Here is a 23,980-nt window from a genome sequence, read left to right as displayed (position 1 = left end):
GCAAGAATTGATTCTGGGAGCACATATTTATTATCAATGTTAATAAAAATAAAGCTTTAGACCAGCAGTAGTCACAACATAGGTCTGATCTGCAGCCTTATCTGCAGAGGTAGTGAGCAGGAGAGGTAGCAAGTGGCAGACAAGCAGCGAGCTAGAGATGCAACAAGCAGGATGTAAGTTATTAAGAACTAGAAAGTTTTTAAAGAGTTAGTAGAAAGATTTGGGCCTGTTCATTTGAAGGCAAACAGAGGTTTTAATGTAAAAATCGCAGGTGAGAAGCAAAACCTACCCATATTACATGATTTATGGGAAAATAATTTTCATTTATCATGTTTTTGATTAATATGACTTACATGGCAGTTTTTACAAACACATGGGGAGTGCTAAAAGAGGGATCGGTTAAAGCCATTAACTAAACAAGAGAAAGGTTGAGGTTGTATTGAGGCTGGCCAGGTGGATCTCATTGAATAAGAGTTCCTTGGTTGGGGCTGTTAACCTGGGCCAATCTGAGAGTCCTAGCTGACAGATATAAAAAGAAGTCTCAGGGATTCTCCTCACTCTAGGGATTGACTCCGAGCTAGCTGGTCAGAGACCATGTACTGTACACTTGTGAATAAAGGGTGATTTGGTGACGGGAAACTCCATGGAGTTTCCAAAATGAAAATAATGAACTGTCACAAGAACATCAGTCAGAAGACTGAAGACTGAATAAAGAAAAGTAGAGAAATCAGGTTGAAGTTCATAGAAAATTGGCTAGATCACATTCGGTGAGCTGTCTACAGTTACTAATGTGTTAATAATAATTAATAATGTGTATAATAATTTAGCAAAGTTGCAATGAATCTGCAAATACTTTTAAAATTTTACTTGTCGCATGATTAAAATTTTCCAGTATGACAACAGATTCTCATTATTTTTCTAACGCATCAATAAACTTAGACAAAGAATAATGTAACAAATTTTGCTGATGATAAAATATTAGGTGGAAATGTAGGCTGTGAGGAGAACAAAAAAGGAGTGTAAATTTCAGGGCAAAAGGTGCCTGATATTGTACAATGTAGGGAAATATGAGGTTATTCACTTGGATATTAAGAATAGAAATACAAGTACTTTTTAATTGGTATGAAACTTACAAATGTTCAGAGAGATTTGGGTATGCAAGGAATGCACAAAGTATAGCAGACAATTAAGAAGGCAAATGGCATGCTTGCTTACATTGTCATACAAGAATAGGAAGTCTTGCTGCTATTGTACAGAGCTTTGGTGAGTCCACACCTGCAGTGTCAAACATGCAGTTTTGGTCTCCATTTGTGGGACACTTATGCTTCCCTTGGTGTTAATGGTACGCAAGTTTAGTAGATCAAGTGAGGAAACTACATCTGATATTAGAGGAGCTGTAATGTGGAATCTTGGCTGAAGAGACAATGCACATTAAAAAAAAATTCTTAAATGAATCTTGTTCACTTTCTATTAAGTTTATCATATGATACAATGATAACAAAGTTGTTAACTATCATATCAATCAGTCTCTATCTGCTGTTAGAATATATCAAAACTTAACACAAAGTTAAATCCTGTGGTAGAGAACCTTAAGAACTATAAGCCCAATGTCACATTTTCCTAACAAGCATGGTAAAGCAGCCGCAAAAGAAAGAGGGCCCACAGCAGTTAAGTAACACAAGCAAGTAGTTTTACTTCATAGCGGTATGGATTAGCTTGAGCAGAAAAAATAACTTCATACTAGTGGAAAGCATTTGAACTGTTGGGATACTAAAGAGGAAAATTCAATTTGCAGTTTGTTTCCATCATATAACTGACTTATATACGTATTTTTAAGAATTAAGTAAGAAGCTAACACATAAGCTGAACACTTGTCAAACTTTCTTTAATTAGGAAATATTCATCAATCTAATGACATAGGTACACCTACCTAATATTAGCAAAATGTCTGCATGAATACAAAGATAGTTTGTGATAATATTGACAAATGGAAAATGTATCTTACTGTTCTTTTTGTTTAAAACAATCTGAGATTTTTGTATGATTAACAAAGGACAGTATTAGGCTGTATTATTTATAAAATAGACTTGGCATATTGTGCCAAAACTACTGGAACTTAGAGTTTTTCTCCCCCCCCTCATGAATTCCCAAATTCCAGGTAATGTTGAAGATCTGGACCCCCCTCCCCAACTACCCCCCCTCCCTTCCTGCCCGCCACCAGCATATGGTTTCTCAGGTACATGATTGGTCAATAAGCACTCACAATCAGTTTGGTTCTTTACGACTTCACTCTTTATTTCTTCATACGACCGGATACAGAGCATCTGGGAACACAGAAGTTGAGCACTTCCGTATTCCTCGGAGGTGCTGCACACATGGCTTAAAACAAACACATTTTTATACTTTTCTTAAAGAAGGGTACAGGCCGTGATCGCATAGTATATTCAAACAATTATCAATCAATACATGATATTGTTTTTATTGACAGTTACTTGGTGCAATGATATTTCCTGGGAACCAACTTTATTTTCCAATGCTTAGGCCACCCTTATCTCTCAAACTGAGTCACTGCACCTGCACCCGAAGGCCAGTCAGGACGGTTTGTAATGTCTTATCCAGTCAACTTATTTCTATTCTTTAAAGGGCGCATTGTCTGCTAACCTCTGTTGAAACAGACTGTGGTTAGTCACTTATGCAGCTCTGGCATAAGTAGAAGTTGGTAACTTAAAAGCCATTTTATGCATCTTTAACAGAATTGTCATGTCATTTGTGTCAAGAAGTCATCTTGTTGCCACTAAGTTATTAAGAGCATCTGTTAGGCGGTTGCCCCTGACTACAGCTAGTCACATATTCAGGTTTCAGATTCTCAATATTATTAGTCAGAGGCAGGTTAAATTTGGAATTATGGCATTATCTTACTGTATAGGTGGTAATGTATATGAAAGTAATTGCAAAATACAGAAAATGTATGCTTCTTGCAATTATGGGAACAGTCTGTTTCCTATAAGCAGCTAAAGTATCTAATGTTTCATTTACTTAACCATTTTGCAGAATGTGGCTCCTTCACAATAATCGTATTTAGGATCTGTTCAAGCTTCAACTTCTTTAATTGCTTTCAATTAAGTCTTAAGAATTTACTGTGTAAATGTTATACACTGATCACAGTTAAATTATAAATTGGATCATGTTGAACGTTGACTGTCCTCAAATTGCAACAAGACATTGTAAAAATGAACTTAACAGACTCACCAGCTCAAGTCCAGATGCCTTTCATTTGGCCTGTCAACAAAATATAAGGTATATAAATTAAACTATTTTATTTGATTATTTGAAATAAATATCAATATCCAAAAAAACTAATGGGGACTATTACTTCTTGAGTCTGTGATATTTAGACATTCGTTCACAAGCTAAAGTTTCCAGGCAAAAGTAATTCTAGCAAAACGAGGGAAAAGACATCGATAATTTTTAAGGACTTATTTTCTTAGCAATATACATAAGAATATACATAAAATATAATTCCCAATTATTTTGGCAAATACACCAACATCAGAGACTTCCTAGAATGTCAATAACGAGTTGAGTACATCTCAATTTAGTTGAGAATTTCATCAGAATTTAGTTATATTCTAATGCAGTTGCGCTCCGTTAATACCAGGCATGATAAAAATGTCTTTAGCTTTGAAGAAAATTGTAATTACTGTACAAATGTGATTTTATACTCACATATGTAGCTGATAGTTTTTCATTTTGCTTTGTAGTTCTTTAATTTTTTCTTCCAAATATATTAATGGATCATTAGGACATTGAACAAATAATCCAATAAGCAATGCCTATAAAAAGATTAAGAAAAAAACAATAAATTACCATGTAATGAAGATTTCTGTCATTTTGGTAATTAATTTGCTTTTTGCTCTTTTGATCTGGAACAAGGCGTGTTTTCTATTAAAAGAATCTCAGATGGTTTGTAACAAAACAGCAATTGCCAGAAAAAACTCAGCAGCTCTGGCAGCATCTGTGGAGGAAAAGCAAAGTTAACATTTCAGATCCAGTGACTCTTCAGAACTGATTATAGATAGGAAAAGGTTGGTGTATTGCGAAAGATGAGGTGGGGGGAGGGGTAGGAATAAATGATAGGTGGAAATGGACCGCAGAGAGAGAAAGAAAAACAGCTTGGCACACAAAGGAATTGATAAAGGTCAGCAAGGGAGAATGAATAGCTACTAATGGGGACCATTATGGCTGACATGGGTTGTTTGTTGTGGTAGAACATGATGAAAAGGCCTGATGTTTGGGGGTTGGGTTAAGGACATGGGAGAAGGTGCTCAAACCTTAAAATTGTTGATCTCGATATTCAGTCCAGAGAACTGCAAGATGCCCAAGCGGAAAATTAGGTGCTGTTCTTCCAGATACCTCTGAGCTTCACTTGGAGCACTACAGCAAGCCCAAAACAGAGATGTTGGCTAGGGAGTATGGTGGTGTGTTGAAATGGCAGGCAAACAAAAGTTTGGAGTAATTTTGGCAGACAGAACATTCATCCAGTCGGCACTTTGTCTCCCCGGTGTACAGGAGACCCTGTTGTGAGCAGTGAATACAGTAGATTGGATTGAATGAAGTACAGGTAAATTGTTGTTCACTCAAAAGGTGTGTGTGAGGCCTTGAATAGTGAGAAGCAAGTAAATGAGGGGATATTATACCTTCTGTGATTGCAAGGAAAGGTGCTGTGGGATATGGGAAAGTGTTTGGACTGGAGGAGGAGTGAACCAGTGTCCCAGAGGACAGTCCCTGCAGAAGGCTGACAAGGAAGGGGAGGGGATTATGTGTCTGGTAACGGCATCCCGTTGGAGGTGGTGGAAATGGTGGCTAATAATATATATATATTTGCAGTATCCTCAATTCTTTTTTTTTTGTTCAGATGGTTTGTATATCATCCAAAGAAATTTGCAGAAATTCAAGCATTTAAGTGACTTTACAAGGTTGTTGCATAATATCTAACATAATTTAGATGACTTATGCAGCCTGGTTTTCAATAGATTCATTATTTTTTAATTGGTATGAAAAGATTCTGATTAAAACAAACAAGGGAATGCTGAAAGTACACAGCATCTGAAAGAAAGTGGGCAGGGCTCAGCTATACCTTCAACAGTGAAATGGTGTAAATGAAATTTAGCTAGTTGGGCTGATGTTTAGCAAACATTTTTGTAATACAGAAAAGCAATTTCATCACAATAACATAATATATGATGCTAGAATCAGTTGTTTTGAAAATTGTCACCATGTCTTTTTTTACAAATCAAGTTTCCTTGAAAAACATGTCTGGGCCTGGAATTAAATTTCAGCAAATACAAACTCAAATTCCAGAAGCAAATGAAATTCTGTCACAAAGTGATTCTAAACAGCTAGCAGATAACTGTGACTCCACAATTCTGAAAAGATAGGTAATTTGTGTTGGCTCTAGCTGACTTATGGAAATAGTCTGGCTACTATGGTGATAAAGGAGGATATTCAATGCTTACTTTACACAGAAACATAGAAGATAGGAGCAGGAGGAAGCCATTTGGCTCTTCGAACCTGCTCTGCCAATCCTCACAATCATCCAACTCAATAGCCTAATGCTGCTTTCTCCCCATAACCTTTGGTCCCATTCACCCCAAGTGCTATATCTAGCTGCTCCTGTGTACACTCAATGTAATTTTGAGCTGCTACTAACTAAAAACTTAAACCAAAGAAATTAACTTAATTTAAGGATCAAGATTTCAAATTCTAACCCAGACATGAATACCAAATCCAAACAGTATTAATTCCAATGTATTACTGAGAGCACTCTGAAGGTGTTGCCTTTTGTGTGGCATGTGAAGTGGAGGCCTCATCTGTTCTCGCTGGTAAATGCGAAAGATTCCATACCAAGAATAGGGAGGAGTGTGCAGCCGAGGTGTGACAGAACTGGACACGTGGGAGCGACATATCCTCTCCACTGCGAGTAAAGACTTGCATGACAGGTGTTCCTATAATCTTATGCATGTCTGGCCTATTTCCCCGAGCCTGTGCTGCAGTAATCATCCAAGCTAGCTTCTATTTTATGTGGATGCCAATGTTGTATTTTGTCTGAAGGGACACCATGTGCAAAACCCTGTTTGGCGATGGAAATATGTAACAACGTCACTGCACCTTGTGTGTGGCTACATTAAGCTATGCATTAACCCTCACTCAGTACACAATCACCAAGTGTCACTGCATGCTGAGGTTCTACTGTCCCTAGCGTTGCAAAAGATGCTACATTGTGGTATAAAGCTCCAAGAATATCACCTGTCCCTTGTGGTAACTTTTTATGGAAAAACATTTTGACCATCAAGCAGTAGTGAGCACGTAATGTCCTAAAGGCCATGTGAGAAAAGGAAATAGTTGATTCTATCAGATGGTATCTGAGCACAATGTCAAAGTTATTTAGTAATGTCTTATCACCAAAATTTTCAAAAAAGTTCCAAATGTGGTTTAGCTGATGGTAAGATGGGCACTGCTTGTCAGATTGTTCATTCATGCATGGGTGAAGTCTCTGCAGCATTGCACACTATCCTTCTGATGGTTGTGGGGATGAAGAGACCATTGCAAATTTCCTTTTGGAATGTGCCCTTGCAAGGAAGATCTGGAGATAGATCGTGTTTTTGTCAATGTTCATCTTGTGCAGCTCGACAATGCAGGACTCTAAATTCCACTGGTTGTTCTCAAGAGGTGCACCCTGAGACAAACATCAGCTGTGCATGGAGACCATCAATTTGTTGAAAAGTATTCTCTTGTCTGTCCAAATCCAGCTAGCATTCCAATGCAAAACATTGGTCCTCAACTGAAGGTTCCATACAGACATGTTCCAAGGTCCAGGGCAATGTGTTAAAGATTGCATTAAGCTCATAGTGATTCAAGGCCTTTCAGCTACGGTGGAACAGGGTTAGAGACAAGAAAACTGCAGATGCTGGAATCCAAATTAGACAAACAAGAGGCTTGAAGAACACAGCAAGCCAGGCAGCATCAGGAGGTGCAGACGTCAATGTATCAGGACTGAAGAAGGGCTATACCCAAAATGGTGACTTCTCCACCCCCTGATGCTGACTTCCTGTTTGTCTACAGTGGAACAGGGAGCTGGTCACTTACAGAACTTCTTGGGCTGTATGCTTGCCACTGAATGCATATAGGAGAAAGTGAGGACTACTGATGCTGGAGATCAGAGTTGAAGTGTGTAATGCTGGAAAAGTACAGCAGGTCAGGCAGCATCTTAGGAACAGGAAAGTCGGTGTTTCAAGCATGAGCTCTTGATCAGCAATCAATGTTTCGAGCATAAGCTCTTCACCAGGAAATGATGAAGAGCTCATGGTTGAATCATCGTCTCTCCTGCTCTTTGGATGCTACCTAACTGACCACAGTTTTCAAAACTGAATGCGTATGGCAAAGGTCACATAAAGGTTAGAGTACTTAGGCTTGAAACATGTTCAATGGGGAAACGTTGTATGATATTGCCTTTTCATGAATGTCCAATTTAAAATATTTTGTAATGAACTTTTGAATATTGAAAAATTATTAGTACAACATTCCTTTATGATGAAGAGCTCAAAGTTTTCTCCAGTGTTCTGGCCCTTACTAACCATCAGAAAATAACACTGAAAAAGGGATTGGTTTGTCGGTTACACTGTCATTTGTGGGCTCTTATTGTGCACCAGTCGTCTGCCTTTTCCTGCCAGTACAACAGTAACTACATTTCAAAAGCACTGCAAGGAATCGTCCGAGTCATTGGAGGCGCAATATAAATGCATCTTTTATTAATGTCTGAATATGTAGAATAGCTATAAGTAAACCTGCAAGTGTGATGATTTGGAGATGCCGGTGTTGGACTGGGGTGTACAAAGTTAAAATCACACAACACCAGGTAATAGTCCAACAGGTATAATTAGAAGCATACTAGCTTTCGGAGCACCGCTCCTTCATCAGGTGGTTGTGGAGGACACAATTGTGAGGCACAGAATTTATAGCAAAAGTTTCAATAGCAAAAGTGTGATATAACTGAAATTATACATTGAAAAATACCTTGATTGTCTGTTGAGTCTTTCATCTGTTTGAATATCATGATAGTTTCACTTCTTTCGTGTGTAAATCATAAAACTTTTTTTAAAAGTTGCATTCTCAGGTTAATTGTAGCAATTGGTGTTAGCTAGACAATATGTTGAAGGTATTAGTCCCCTGTGTTCTCTGTCTGTGCCATGATGTTTAGATTGATTCTAATCTAAAAAGTGAGATAACAGTTTTACATGAATTCATGCGGTTTTTGAGCAAAGTACAATGTAACTCTGCAAGTACAAATTCACCCCACAAACGTATATGTATATATGTGCATGTGGGTCTTTGTGTCTGTGTGTGTGTGTCTGTCTGTCTGTCTGGGTTGGGGGGTTGTGAGTGTGAGAGAGCGTGTATATGTGTGTGTATGTGAGTGTAGTGTCTTAAGTCTGTGAGGAGGTGCATGTGTGAGTGTGTGTGTGTCTGGGGTGGGGGGATTGTGAGTGTCTGTGAGAGAGCGTGTATATGTGTGTGTGTGAGTATAGAGTGGTCTAAATCTCTGAGAGGATGCATGTGGGAGTATGTGTGTCTGTAAGGGTGTGTGTGTCTGTGTATATGTGTGTCCGTGTGTATGTGTGTGTATAGGAGTACCTGTGTGTGTGTGTAGGAGTGTCTGTGTGTGTGTATAGTGCAATGGTGGTCACCTGTAGTGTGACATCATGTCACACTACAGGTGACCACTATTGCACTATACATACACACAGACACTCCTACACACACACACAGACACTCCTACACACGCACATACACACAGACATACATATACACAGACATGCACACAGACACTCACACACACCCTTACAGACACACTCACACATGCATCCTCTCAGAGACTTAGACCACTCTACACTCACGCACACACATATACACTCTCTCTCACAGACACTCACAACCCCCCACCCCAGACACACACACACTCCCACATGCACCCCCTCACAGACTTAAGACACTCTACACTCACATACACACACATATACACTCTCTCACACTCACAACCCCCCAACCCAGACAGACAGACACACACTCACAGACACAAAGACCCACATGCACATATATACATCTACGTTTGTGGGGTGAAATTGTACTTGCAGAGTTACATTGTTCTTTGCTCAAAAACTGCATGAATTCATGTAAAACTCTGTTATCTCACTTTTTAGACTGGAATCAATCTAAACATCATGGCACAGACAGAAAACACAGGAGGCTAACACCTTCAACATATTGTCTAGCTCACACCAATTGCTACAGTTAATCTGAGAATGCAACTTTTAAAAAAAGTTTTGTGATTTACGCATGAAAGAAGTGAAACTATCATGGTATTCGAACAGATGAAAGACTCAACAGACAATCAAGATATTTTTCAATGTATAATTTCAGTTACATCACACTAAACTTTTGCTATAAATTCTGTGCCTTACAATTGCGTCCTCCACAGCCACCTGATGAAGGAAAGCTAGTGCTTCCAATTAAACCTGTTGGACTATAACCTGGTGTTGTGTGATTTTTAAGTTTGCAAGTGTGATATAAACGTGTAAGTGCTACTAATTGTCAGATGGCAGTAGTATAATTTAAACGTTTATTTAGGTGCTTACTTTACGGTGCTTATGGTGATTTCGTTCAATTTGCTCTGAGTTGGGTATTGTTCCCGCATTATTTCTATCCGGCTGAAAGGTGTACAAATAATATTTTCAACATAAGTATAAAATTCAAAGTTTTTTTTAATAAAAAGGCGACTAATTACCTCGTAAATCTGTGGGAGTGAGTGTGATATGACGTAGTTTTTCAACACGGGATCTGCGAATTTTAAGAACACCATAGCTGCAGCTCGAACAATTTCCCAATAAGGCGAGAGCGCTCGTGAACACCGCCTGTTTACTGTCACCATAGTAACAGTCTTTGAACTGCGAAGATCAACCGCCACCGCAACGGTTCAACAGTCAGAATTCGGTATTTCGAGATTTCCGATCTTGTTGACAGGGCCTTTTAATAATATTTCGCCTTTTTAAAAAAAGTTCACAATTCATTTCAAACGCACCTACTCAACATGTAAACCCACCAAAAATCTGGCGGCCGAAAAGACACGGTTTATGCGATCAGTTTGAAAAGACTAAGACATAATTGAGGTGCACGATGTCTGTGCTCTACTTCGTCAGACACTATGGGGCAGATATGTAACTTCTAAAATCATTCGACTGGGATAAGGAAAAGACAAGAAATTTGAAACAAGGTCCGTTACTGTCCGAAATAAACTCTCATCGACGTCTGGAGAAAATAAATTGGTCCACTCATCACATCTGATCTGATGTATTTTAACTTAAATATTGTAAATTAAACTTGGTTAGCACCTCTAACAATTGGCCTTAATAACAACAAAATGTCCCTGATTAAATGCCACAAATTAGGCAGGTGGGAAATCATGTCTCTCAAACCTGATTGAGTTTTTTGAAGAAATAACAAAGAATTAAGGGCAGAGCAGTGGTCGATATGAACTTCAGTAAGGCGTTCGACAAGGTTCCCCATGGGAGGCAGGTTTGCAAGGTTAGATCTCGGAATCCAGGGAGAACTAGCCATTTGGATGCAGAACTGGCTCAAAGGTGGAAGACAGAGGGTGGTGGTGGAGGGTTGTTATTTAGATTGGAGGCCTGTGACCAGTGGTGTGCCACAAGGATTGGTGCTGGGTCCACTACTTTTTGTCAGTTGTATAAATGATTTGGATGTGAGCATAAGAGGTATAGATAGTAAGTTTGCAGATTACACCAAAATTGGAGGTGTCATGGACAGCAAAGAAGGTTACCTCAGATTATAACGGGATCTTGATCAGATGGTTCAATAGACCGAGGAGTGGCAGATGGCATTTAATTTAGATAAATGCGAGGTGCTGCAGTTTGGAAAAGAAAATCTTAATAGGACTTATACACTTAATGGTAAGGTCCTAGGGAGTGCTGCTGAACAAAGAGATATTGGAGTGCAGATTCATAGCTCCTTGAAAGTAGAGTCACAGGTGGATAGGATAGTGAAGAAGACATTTGGTATGCTTTCCTTTATTGGTCAGAGTATTGAGTACAGGAGTTGGGAGGTCATGTTGCGGCTGTACTGGACACTGGTTAGTCCACTTTCGGAATATTGCGTGCAATTCTGGTCTCCTTCAAATCAGAAGGAATTTGTGAAACTTGAAAGGGTTCAGAAAAGATTTAGATTAGATTCCCTACAGTGTGGAAACAGCCCTTCGGCCCAACAAGTCCACACCGACCCTCCGAAGAGTAACCCGCCCAGACCCATTTCCCTCTAACTAATGCACCTAACACTATGGGCAATTTAACATGGCCAATTCACCTGACCTGCCCATCGTTGCACTGTGGGAGGAAGCCCACGCAGACACAAGGAGAATGTGCAAACTCCACACAGACAGACAGTCGCCTGATGCTGGAATCAAACCTGAGACCCTGGTGCTGTGAGGCAGCAGTGCTAACCACTGAGCCACATTTACATGGATGGTGCCTGGGTTGGAGGATTTGAGCTATAGGAAGAGGTTAAATAGACTGGGGCTGTTTTCCCTGGAGCATCGGAGGCTGAGTGGTGATCTTATAGAGGATTATAAAATCATAAGGGGCATGTATAGAATAAATAGACAAAATCTTTTCCCTGGGATGGGGGAGTCCAGAACTAGAGGGCATAGGTTTAGGGTGAGAGGGGAAAGATATAAAGGAGACCTCAGGGGCAACGTTTTCACGTAGATGATGGTATGTGTATGGAATGAGCTGCCAGCAGAAGTGGTGGGGGCTAGTACAATTGCAACATTTAAAAGGCATCTAGATGGGTATATGGGCTGGGTGCTAGCAGGTGGGAATAGATTGGGTTGGGATATCTGGTCGGCATGGACGAATTGGACCAAAGGGTCTGTTTCTGTGCTGTACATCTCTATGACCAAAGAGACTGGAGATGTGCAATATAATAGCCCAATCCATGAACAATGTCCAAAATTTCCTGAAATATTAAATTTATAGTTCAACAATGACATTATATAACATTTTACAACAATCCAAGTAAAGGTACATGGTAATAAATCAATAGAGGCCATGGTGGAATGCAGAAAGTACAAGGTAAACTTAAAAGTAATAAGAAGAATAAAAGGGGTCATGAAAATATACTGGCCAATAAATCTAGGGAGAATCCCAAAGTGTCCTCACCTGATATTATGTATTCCTCATCACCAATAATGCCATACAATTGTACGCTACTCTGAAGGCATATTGAATATCCACAAAAATATTAGTTTAAGTACCATCACACTACTTTAATGCCTCAGTGAGTACCACAGTTCAGATACATGGGCAAACTGTTAGCCCTCTAGGGCTCTTTGTTTTACTATTTATCCACTGTTTATTCTACTTCAGCCCAGTCATTCTTGGGCTTCCCATGCTGTATATCTCTATGACTCTATCTAGAATGGTTCCTCTACTTATTTCTCCCTTGGGATGTCCCCAAATTCTGCAACCTTCATCGTCTTCAACCAATATTTTGAAGTGCTGGCTTGCTCCCTCTGACACACCTCTGCAGGGTCACCCTACCTCTCCCACCAAAACCTACTGCATTTGTGGAGGTACTTTGGAAATCAAGCCAGCTTCCCAAAGTAGGAAACTATGGTCTAGTTAGTTTAACATATGTGGGGAAATTATTAAGAATCCATTATTAAGGTTTGCAATGTCAAAATGCAATCCATCAGAGTATTCAGTCCTCACTTTCTCCTGAAGGATAAATCACGTTTGACTAATTTTCTGAGTTCTTTAAAGACGTAACAAGTAAGATGGATAATGTGGATATTGTAGATGTAGTTTATCTTGACTTCCAGAAGGTGCCTCACAAAAGATTAATAAAGAAAGTAAGATTGGATAGGGTATGGGGTAATTTATTAGCTTGGATAGAGGATTGGCTAACCAACAGGAAGCAGTGAATGGATCTTTTTCTGGAAGGCATGAATTAACTAGTGGGGTGCCACAGGGTTCAGTCCTCGGGCCAGACCATGTTACAATTTATATTAATGACTTGGATGTAGGAATAGAAAGTACTATAGCCATGTTTGCAGATGACAACAAAATAGGTGGGGAAGCAAGTTGCATTGAAGAAAATTTTAAAAATACATAAGTGGGTGAATATAGGTTGGGTGAATAGACCAACATTTGGCAGATGACGTTTAACATGGATCAGTTTTGTTAAGAGGAATAGAAAGGTAATTTATCTAAATGGAGAGAAATATCAGAGTGATCTGGGTATCCTCATAAGTGAATTACAAAACATGTGTATGCAGGTACAGAGGTAATACAGAAGGCAAATGGAATTTTGGAATTTATTGCTAAAGGAATAGAGTATAAAAGTAAGAAAGCTTTGCTGCAGCTGTACAAGGTGTTAATGAGACCACATCTGGAGTATTATATACAATTCTGGTCCCCTTATGTGTTGCATTGAAGGCAGTTCAGATAAGGTTTGTTAGATTGACTCCAGACATGAGAGGCTTGTCCAATGAAAAGAGATTGAGCACTTTATGCCTATACTCTCTCAAATTTAGAAGAATGAGAGGATATCTAATTGAAATATATAAAATGCTAAAGGGGATTGACAAAGTAGATGTAAGAGATTTCCTTTTACTGGACAATCTAGAGTGAAAGGTCATAGTTTTAGGATAAGGGGTAGCAGATTTAAAACAGGGATGAGGAGAAATTACTTCTTTCATAGGGTTGTGAATCTGTGGACTTCTCTACACCAGAGTATGCTGAATGCCTGGACATTAAGTAAATTTAAGGAAGAAATAGACATATTTTTAATTAGTGATGGGTTGAAGAGTTATGGAGACTGGGCATGAAAATGGAATTGAGGTTAACATGAGATCAACTAAGTGTGGAGCAGGCTTGAAGAAACTCCTGCTCCTGGTTCTTATATTTTAAATTTAGTGTAGGAAATCTATCGTCCTTACCTGGTTTGACCTACATAACTCCAGACCCACAGCAATGCGCGTTGAACATCGTGCACTCTAATTGTACTCTCTGGGTGATCAGAGATGATTAAACAAATGCTGGCCTTGCCAGTGATACCCATATCCTGTTAACATTTTAAAAAAAAAACCCATGTATCCCTAATAATCTTTGATTCACCTGCCTAACAAAAATCTAACCACTTCTTCATTAAATATATAGTTCTAAAGTCACACAACTCTGAAAAAGAAAATCTCATCTGTGTCCTGAAAGAGTCATCCCTAATTTTGAAATAGATCCAACTTCTGAACTGATGCGCAAGAGGAAACATCCTTTCCATGCCCACATTATCAAGCCCATTCAGGAAATTAATCACTCCTAGCCTCAGGCGACTGCCTGTGTGGAGTTTGCACATTCTCCCTGTGTCTACATGGGTTTCCTCTGGGTGCTCCAGTTTCTTCCCACAGTCCAACGATATGCAGGTTAGGTGAATTGCCCACAGTGTTCAGGGGTGTGTAGGTTAGTGCCTTAGTCACAGGAAATGTAGAATAATAATGGGTCTGGATGGAATACCTTTTGGAGAGTCAGTGTGGACTTGTTGGGCCAAATAGCCAATGGTAGGGATTCTGTGATTCTTCAAATCAAGTCATCATTCAATGTTCTAAATTTCAACGTAAAGAAGCCCACCCTATCTAACCTTTTCTCAAAAGGTAATTTGGTCATTGCAGGCGTTAATCAGCAAACCTCTTCTGAACCATCTCCAATAAAGAGACAAAAGCTGCACATACAAATCAAATTGTGGTCTCAGAAATATTCTGTATAACTAAGGTGAAATATAACATCCTTATTTTTATGTTAATTCCCTCTAAACATAAATGTTTGGATCCTTTTAACTTTCCTGTTGATGTGCTCTATCTGCATACTAAGTTTTTAAACTCATGCACTGGAACATCTAAATTTGTCTGCGCCTCTGAAATTCTGCATTCTTTATTGTTTATACTTCATACTAGGGTAAACGACTTCACATCTCTCCACATTATACTCTATTTGCCAGATCTTTGCCCACTCACTCAATCTATCCATACCCTGTCTAAAGTTTTCTGACTTATTTTCACAACATACTTGTCTCCATATCTTGATGTCATCTACAAATTTAGCTACCATGCCTTCTCTCCTTTCATCTGATTTTTATTTGATTCATAAATGAATGCGTGCACTTGATAGTAGTTTAGTAATCCTTTCTTTTATTCTGCTGTTTGCTAAAGAGCAAGTGTGTTATATTACATAGAGGTACTTCCTTATTAATGACAAAGTTTGGTGTGAATTGCTTTGTCCTGAATAGTAGTGAGTCAGGCAAATTGATCACGTTAATAGTTTAAATTGGGTATTTACACATTTGTTATGGCTTGTGGAAATAGTGGAGTTCAATTCTGAGTGCATTCTTCCCATTTAAGTTGTAACATTAGTTTTACATCAGGTAAAATGTTGGCTGGCCTTAACAGCGTCATTTAATAATGGTCCTATCTTCATTTCTTCCACAATGGCTGTCAAGACATGCCTTTCTTGTTTAAGTAGGTTAGGAGATTGGACCTTGTCAAATGGAACCCCACAATTTTAAAAAGGGCTAGAGCAGGGAATTACAGACCAAATAGTGGTAGGGAAAATATTACAGTCTATTTTAAAGAATATAAAAACAGGAAAATTAGAAAATATTGATTGAATTAGATGAAACTAACATGCAATAATGAGAAATAAATCATATTTGACAAGTTTCTTGAGGTCATAACTAGTAGAATCGTTAAAGGAAAACCATTGTATACAGTATATTTGGATTTTTAGAAAACTTCTGTTGAACTCCCACATAGAATGATAGTGTGCAAAATTAAAGCACATGGTTTTGAAATAACTTCAGGAAGACTGGTATCCCCTCACCAAGTCATGTTTTATTTACACATGCATAGTGTAAGACACTGACCCAGCAAGCTTAGTGCCGGCTCCTAGAGTGAACAGAGCCACGATGCTCTGGTTTATATATGTCAGCCAGGACTCCCTGATTGGATTAGGTTAACAGTCCCAATCAGGGACCTCATATTCTGAGATCCACCTGGCTGACCTCATTCCATTCATTATATGTTTGATGGTAATATTCTGTCAAGAATTGAGAATTGATTTGCAGACAGGAAACAGAGAGAAATAAACAGGCCTTTTTCGGAATGGAAGGTAGTGACTAGTGGGGTATCAGAGAGCTTAGTACTTGGGCTCCATCTATTTACAATATACACTGAAGATTTGGATGAGGAATATATTGTAGTATTTCCAAAATTGCTGATGACACAAGTAGGATTGTGAATAATAATGAGGCGAAGAGGCTTCAAGTATATTTAACAAGTTGACTGTGGGCAAATACCTGATGATTACCCTTTAGTGTAGATAGTGTGAAGTTATCTACTTCAGACAGGAAGTCAGAATGGCAGAGCATCATATAAGTGTATGATAAAGTGGGGAATGTTGATGTACTAAAGAACCTACGTGTAACTGAAAGCAAGCAGGAAAGTCCAGCAAGCAGTTAGGAAGGAAAATGTTAGCCTTTATTGCAGAAAAATTTGAGAACAGGAGCAAGGAAGTCTTATTGTTGTTGGGCATTGGTGAGGCAGTCCTGGAGTATTGTGATCTATCCTGGTCTCTTTGCCTAAGAAAGGATATATTTACCAAGAAAAAGTGCAGCAGAATCTCACCAGACTATTCCAGGAATGGCAAGACTACCTATGAGGAGCGATTCGGTAATCTAAGCCTGTAATCACTGGAGTTTAGAGGAATGAGAGGGTTTCTCGTTGAAACATATAAAATTCTGGCAGGCAGGACAGACTAGATGCGAGGATAATGCCTCCCATGTCAGGAAGTGTTTTAGAACAAGGGGTCAGGATCTCTGCGTATGGGGTGGACCAATTATGACTCAGATTTGGAGAATTTCTTTCAATCAGAGGGTGGTTACACCTGTGAAATTCACACAATGTTGTGGAGTAATGACAATATATTTTTAAGAAATAGATTTATAGATACTAAAGGTGTCAAGAAATATGGGGAAGGAGCAAAAGCATAGTGAGCAGACATGATCAACCATGATCATGTTGAATGGTACAGCAGGCTTGATGAACCAAATGGCCTCTTCCTGCTGCTATTTTTAAATTTCCTGTGTTAGTGTTGCTTGCCCATTGTAACATACTTTAATAACTGTTGTCCAACAAGAATCCCACATGTACAATTTTCTAAAGATTTTGACTACGTCCTTCTTCTAGTATTTTAGCATACACTAGATCATTCTAGGTAGAGTGATACACCAAAGAGAATTCTTCATCTGCCGTGTATTTCATTTCAGCATATTCAATGTTGGTTTTCCCTACTTTTTTTGCCCCAAATTATTCTGTCCATTGCCCAACACTCCCTGTACTGCATTCTTAACATTTTGCTGTCTTTTTTTGGAGTACAGTATTTGCCCCTATTATCCATGAATCATCTTAGATCCTTGCATTGTGTTATTATTCCAGCTATTGGATCAGTCAGAAGTCAGAGTAAAATTTGCCTTGCTGGGAAGATTCAAGATGGCGGCAATCTGACTAGATCAGCCTTGCTTAGCTCTGCACCCCAACCCAAGGTAGTAATACATTTTCACCCCCACCTTAGTTCTTTTGGAAAAAATTATTGTTAAACGGTGAAACAACCCTTTAAATCCTTTATCGAACGTGCGGGAATGACTAAGAGGAAGCAAACGTCCAAGTCTCAACACTTGGGACACTCGAAAACAGCGGGTGGGCCCAAGACTGCAACTGGGGAAGCAGCTGCAGCTCCTTCTGCAACTGTGAAAGAAATACCTCACAGCAGAACATCGTGGAGGAACTCTGAGCGATTCAAAAGCTGATCGAGGAGATGAGGGAAGAGACTCGTAATCAACTGGAGCCCATCTCAACCATGCTGCAAAAGCATGAGAAGGGGTTGAAAGAGCTCGGGAAGCAAGTTGATGAGGTTGAGCGGAGGACTGCGGTGTTGGAGACAGAGATTGAGTTCTCGGCGGGACGGATCCACGCTTTTGAGAAACAGGTTTGGGCCCTGACTGAGCACTAAGTTGATGACCTGCAAAATAGAGGTAGGAGGAAAAATATCCGGGTCGTTGGCCTGCTGGACTGAGTAGAAGGTGGGCAGCCAGCAAGATTTTTTGAAGACTGGTTGCCACAATTTCTTGGCTGGGATGCCGAGGCAGACCGGGTGAAGGTTGACAGAGCTCACTGGGTTGTGGTGTGCAGATCTGGTCAGCATCAGCGCCCCCCCCACCTGATTCTGATACAATTTCAATGCTATAAGGACAAGCAGAGAGTCATGGAAACTTCTAGAAGGTTGGGGTGAGATTCGCAGGCCCTGACCTATCAGGGAACTAAGTTAATGTTTTTCCAGGACTTTTTTGCGGCAGTGATCCATAAAAGGAAATCGTTTGAGGTTAAGAAAAGGTTAAAAGACCTCGGTATTCAATATTTGATAAGATACCCAGTGGTGCTTCGTATTACTTACTGTGCGGTCGTTTCATTCCTTGGAGCAAGCCAAAAACCTCTTGGACACTTTAAAATAATGTAGATGTATTTATGGACATGGATAATAGTGTCTAGGGGTTTTTTTGTCTTGCTTTTATTTCTTGTACTTTCACTCTTTTCCCAAAGAAGCTGTTGTTGGTGGGTTTTTTTCTCTCTAAGCTGGAGTGGTAATGATATATTGTGGGGGGCAGGCAAAGTGCTCACTGTTTTTGTTATACCTTTGTTTACAATGTCCTTTGTTTGGTTTCTCACATTGCTTAGGTTTGGGGTGCGGCTCGAGCTGCAAGCAGGGATGGAGGTGTTAATGTGGGAAATGAAAGCATCCTCTGTGGGCGGGGGGGTGTAGAGTGCCCCATTAAGTGCCTTTTGTTTTTTGTAGTTAATTTTATTTTGGTTTTTGTAAATAGACTCTATGAGTCTCCTTTTGAGTATGCTCAGCGTGTTGTAAAACAAATTCTTCCTCTTGGCAGATCAAAGGTGAGTGCAAAGGATCATTACCATTCTTACATAGTGCACCGGGAATATCAGAGGGATTCGTTCGCCAGTTAAAAGAAAAAAAGGTGTTGTCGAGCCTTAGAAAGGAGAGGGTGGATGTTGCCCTGTTACAAGAGACTCATCTTAATGCAAGGAACATTTGAAGTTACAGCAGGTTGGGTTTGATCAGGTGTTTTTCTCAGCTTTTAGTACTAGCAGCAGAGGAGTGGCAATATTCATCCAGAAGGGTCTCCCATTTAATTTAATAGATTGTGTTAAAGGTGAGTATGGCCAGTTTGTTATTCTTAAGGCCCTTCTACATGGCGAGGAATATGATATTTTGAATGTCTACTGTTCTCTGGCCCACCCTCTTAAATTTCTGACTAATGCACTATCTAAGCTGGTGGCCTTGGCGTCGCGGCATATTATTTTAGAGGGGGGATTTTAATTGCCTTATGGATCCTATGCTGGATACAATGCCCAAAGGCCCCCCAAAGCTTTCTTCACAATCCAAGCAGTTGGGTGATCTATGTGTGGAACTGGGGTTGGTAGACATTGGTAGATGGTTATACCCTACGGGCAGAGATTTTACATTCTTTTCCAATCCTCATAAATGCCACACAAGGATTGATTATGTCCAACTCACGAGGCTTTTTTTAGACTTAGTGGTATCCTGTTCAATTGGGAATATTGCCATCTCTGATCATTGATCATGCAGTGGCGTACTTAATGGTTAAGATTAAGGGTGATGAAATGGGCTCACGGTTCTGGCAAATGGATCCCTTCATCCTCAAGGACAGCAAATTTGTAGAATACTTCCCTAGAGAATTTGAAGCTTTTTTGGCCACCAACTCACGTACAGCTAGTAATCCGTCCATTTTTTAGGAGACTGCTAACGCCTATGCTAGAGGGATAATATCTCATTCTCTAACAGCCAGAAGTGACAGAAGGGAGAGCAGCAACGTCTACTTGAGGCACGACTGAAGGCAGCTGAGACAGCATATTACAGTAGACCGTCACTGACTAAGCTGCAGCGGATCACAGCTCTCCGATCCACCTTAAACTTCATGCTACAGCAAGGAATTCTCCACAATCACCTGATGAAGGACAGCGCTCTGAAAGCTAGTGCTTCCAAATAAACCTGTTGGACTATAACCTAGTGTTGGATAATCTTATTAACCTGTTGTTTCTGGACAAAATGAGGATAGTTGCAGAACATTGCCGCAATCCAATAGTTGTTAACATTGTCAAAGCGTGAAGGGCAGTGAGACAGATGGAGGGTAATATGTCTAAACGTCTTTCTATACTCCCACAGTTGGTGTGCCAGGTTTCCAGCCAGGGACAATGGATCCCAGGTTTAAGTTCTGGGTGGATAAGGGAATTTCTTGTTTGAGTGACCTGTTTGAAGATGAAATGTTAATGTCATTTAATCAAATAACTCATAAGTATGGATTATCGTGCAGGGACCTCTTCCGTTTTTTTCAGATCAGAGATTTCATCCGAAAAGATACTATGCTTCTGACTGAGGGTTATCGATCTGATACGGAAAAAAGGGTGCTTCAGGCTAAGAGCACTCTTTCAGTGAGTACTCCCTATCATTTGTTGGGGGGAGCTTCCTCGGGTGACATCGAGCGATTACGGGAGATCTGGGAGAGAGAGTTAGGGGTGGAGATCACTATGGAAACTTGGGAAGACGTTTGTGAGAGTGCAAGGAAGATTTCATTATGTAATAGGATCCATGCTATGCAGTCAAAGATTCTTCATAGGGCTCATCTGGCCTTAGATTGTCTTGCAAAATTTAAGCAAGGTGCAACTTCAATGTGCCCCAAATGTAAAATAAATACAGGTACCCTCACTCATTGTTTGTGGTCCTGCCACAGGTTCTGTACATATTGGAGTGCTGTGCAAGAACTAATAGAGAGGGTCTTGGGGACCAGTCAAGGTGGACCCGATTTCTTTTCTCCTGGGTTCGCTGAATTTATCTTTCTTAGATGTACATGGCAGAAAGCTTTTTAGCATCCTCACTTTTGTGCAAGAACATTCTGATGTGCTGGGTGTCTGAGAACTCTCCGGATCTGTTAGGGTAGCATAAGTTAATTATGGAACACATTCCTTTGGACTTTCTTATAAATATGGTACACCAGAAAATGGACAATTTTTATGAGACATGGCAGCCCTTTTTCAATTATTTGGAAGCAGATCTGCCTGCCATTTTAAATAGGGCTTTTGTCTAGCCATGGTGGTTTGTTTTAATAAGCCTAATATCCTGAGAGGAAGAATTTAATAATCGATGCTTTCGAAGGTTGAGAGCTGACATCTTGTTACGCTGAGCGGCGTTATTTATTTACTTATTTATTTATTGATTGATGTGTAATGATGTGTAGAGTAGTATAGTTGGTTTATTGCTTATTGTTGTTTTTGTTGTTATAATGTTATATTTTCATATTTTTGTAATTTTATAATTTTGTAAAGAACATTTTTTCAATAAAATTTTTTTAAAAATGTCTTGTTAGGTCATTTTTATAGTTGGTTATGACAGTGGTCAGTCACTGAACATAATCACATGGGGGCGCCAATGTTCTTTGACCAACAGTACACAAGTTTATTATCTGAACTGTGAGATAATGAATTGTGTGGATACTTTCTGGATCAAATGAGTTTTATGAAGAAATTAGTTAACAATTTTAATGAGGGTTGTAAGATGTCTGCTAATTAGAGTCAAGTGACTTCAGAAAAACAGCTAAGGAAAGCTTTTAGAGAGATCATAGGGTCATGAAGTAATTGAGCTAGAAACCCTGATGGAAAGAGACTTATGGGGCCCAGTGCTGGTGGTTGCCTAGCAACACTTTCTGGTCCTGCTTTTCTGTTTCAAAAACATTAAAGAGTCGAAAGGGAAAGAAACATCCAAAGCTTGCAATTAGGGAAAGTCTTTTTCTCTCCAGAAATTCACTCTTGTTTAAAGTATTTCATAACTTGATAACATTTCCACATCTGAATATCTTGATTACCTTGTAAATCCTGAAAAACTGACCTGTGATAACTTTTCAAGGACTTGGAACCATTTTGATTTCCATCCAAATTAAGGCTTCATTTGGAAGATCTTCCATTAGTTTACATCTGTCAGCAATTTGAAAATGTCAAACTCAAATTCAAATTTGGTGCACTGTTTGTATTTGATCTTTTTGTTTTTCAGATTCTTAGCCACAAAGGTTTTTTTTTCTTTTACCTTTTTAATTATCCTCTCTGTGGAATTGTTGTTGTATGTGATTCTTTTTAATAGAATCCTCATAGTGTGGAAACAGGCCATTCAGTCCAACAAATCCACATCAACCCTCTGAAGAGCATCCCAGACCCATTCCCCTTACCCTATATTTGTAACCCTGCATTTCCCATGGCGAACGTACTTAACCTCCATATCCTTGAACACAATGGATAATTGAGCATGTCCAATCCACCTCACTTGCAATGGGAGGAAACCGGAGAAGCCGGCAGAAACCCATGATGTGTGCAAGAGTTTTGGGAACTACAGAGGATATATTTCAAAGTCTGGATTATAGTTTAGTAGTTAACCAGTTTTGTCACTAGTTTTCAGAAATGAGTTGTTTATAATAAATGTATTATGTTTGAATTTGTTAGAGAAACATTTTGATTTATTTTAGATGGCGGTACTAAAAGGGAAACAAATGGCCATTTTGTGATTGAATCAAAATGTTTATACAACTGGTGTAGCTTGTAATAGGTCTTGATTAACAATGTCCTCTTGTCTCAGTGGTAACAATGACTATTTAGCCAGCATTCATAGAAGCTCTTCTCCATGTTAGTGACGTGAAAAATGCAACTAGATTAGTCAAAAATTACCTGCTGTTCACAAATCTAAGCTGAGCTCTTACTTACGAAAGAGTTCAGTAGTGATGATAGATTCCAGACATTTTTCCATAAATGATAATAAGTGTGAGTCCACTGATGTCTTACCACTTCTTTCTGTAAAATAATGCAATTTGCAAATTTTACTCCTAATATACAGTTTTAAAGTTTGCAGTAATGACTGATTCATTATACCCTGACATTACTTACAGACATCATTTTGATCTTTTTTCAATTTTTTGGTATGTTCAAATCACAGATGTTAATTGCTAACGATAAAAGTAATTGTCAAATTGAGACTGGATGTAGGAAAGGTGAATTTACTTCCTCAATGCTCACTTTCTGTCTGATGTACAATTAAGCAGCTAAATTAGTTCACATCTCTGTCACATCACCTTTAAAGGCAGAAGTCTGTTTCATCGCCATCGGGTTTCCAGAAGGCTAAAGTGAAACATATTCTTTTGAGAAAAAAAGAAACTAGATTTAGTTGACAGTGCATTTAAAAGAGCGCCACCTGCCGATTTTACCTATGCACTCATTGTGAAAATAAATGGTGGAGGCACCTCTTTAACGTTGATCAAGAGTAGGATGTTGGTTTGAAAATATTAAGAGTCAATGCAATGACCTTTCATTGTTGGAGATTTTGAGCTTACAGGAACATCTGCAGCGACAAGTTCCTGCAATAAGAGCTGGTATACTGTTTGGGTCCAGAACGGATGAAAGGCCCAGGACCAGAGCAGGGGAGAACAGGTGTAGTGGCCCGGGGGGCCTTGCGTTGGGTATGATGGGCGAGGGCGAGTGTAGTGAGAGCAGGGTTTAAGTGTGGTGTTAGTTTAATAGTTACTGTGTATGTATTTACCAGTCTAAACTTTCCTGAGTAAAGTTAAAAATCACACAACACCAGGTTATAGTCCTAACACAATTTATAGCAAAAATTTACATCACACTAGAATTTATAGCAAAACATTTCTAGTGTGATAAATTATGTTAGGATTG

The 23,980-nt window shown here is 39.3% G+C and overlaps 1 protein-coding gene across 3 annotated transcripts in view; it reads right to left on the bottom strand.

The window, feature by feature from the left end:
- fbxl13 (F-box and leucine-rich repeat protein 13) overlaps nt 1-23,957 on the bottom strand; it is a 317,084-nt gene extending 293,127 nt beyond the window's left edge. The window contains exons 1-4 of one of the 3 annotated variants that reach the window (XM_087999504.1): nt 23,195-23,957; nt 23,015-23,101; nt 3,727-3,833; nt 3,250-3,279 (exon numbers count right to left, since the gene is read on the bottom strand). In XM_087999504.1, the coding sequence (XP_087855630.1) occupies nt 3,250-3,279; nt 3,727-3,833; nt 23,015-23,101; nt 23,195-23,203 (233 nt within the window). In that variant the 5' untranslated portion in view covers nt 23,204-23,957. The remainder of the gene's footprint in view (nt 1-3,249; nt 3,280-3,726; nt 3,834-23,014; nt 23,102-23,194) is intronic. The other 2 variants (XM_087999505.1, XM_087999506.1) reach the window with 2 other exon arrangements.
- Nucleotides 23,958-23,980: the final 23 nt, after the last annotated feature.

The sequence above is a fragment of the Chiloscyllium plagiosum genome, unplaced genomic scaffold (assembly GCF_037043375.1).
Source record: "Chiloscyllium plagiosum isolate Xiang-an unplaced genomic scaffold, Cpla_swu_hap1 HiC_scaffold_23, whole genome shotgun sequence".
NCBI lineage: Eukaryota > Metazoa > Chordata > Chondrichthyes > Orectolobiformes > Hemiscylliidae > Chiloscyllium > Chiloscyllium plagiosum.
Note: the sequence above shows the minus strand (reverse complement) of the source record. Positions and strands in the feature narration are given on the sequence as shown.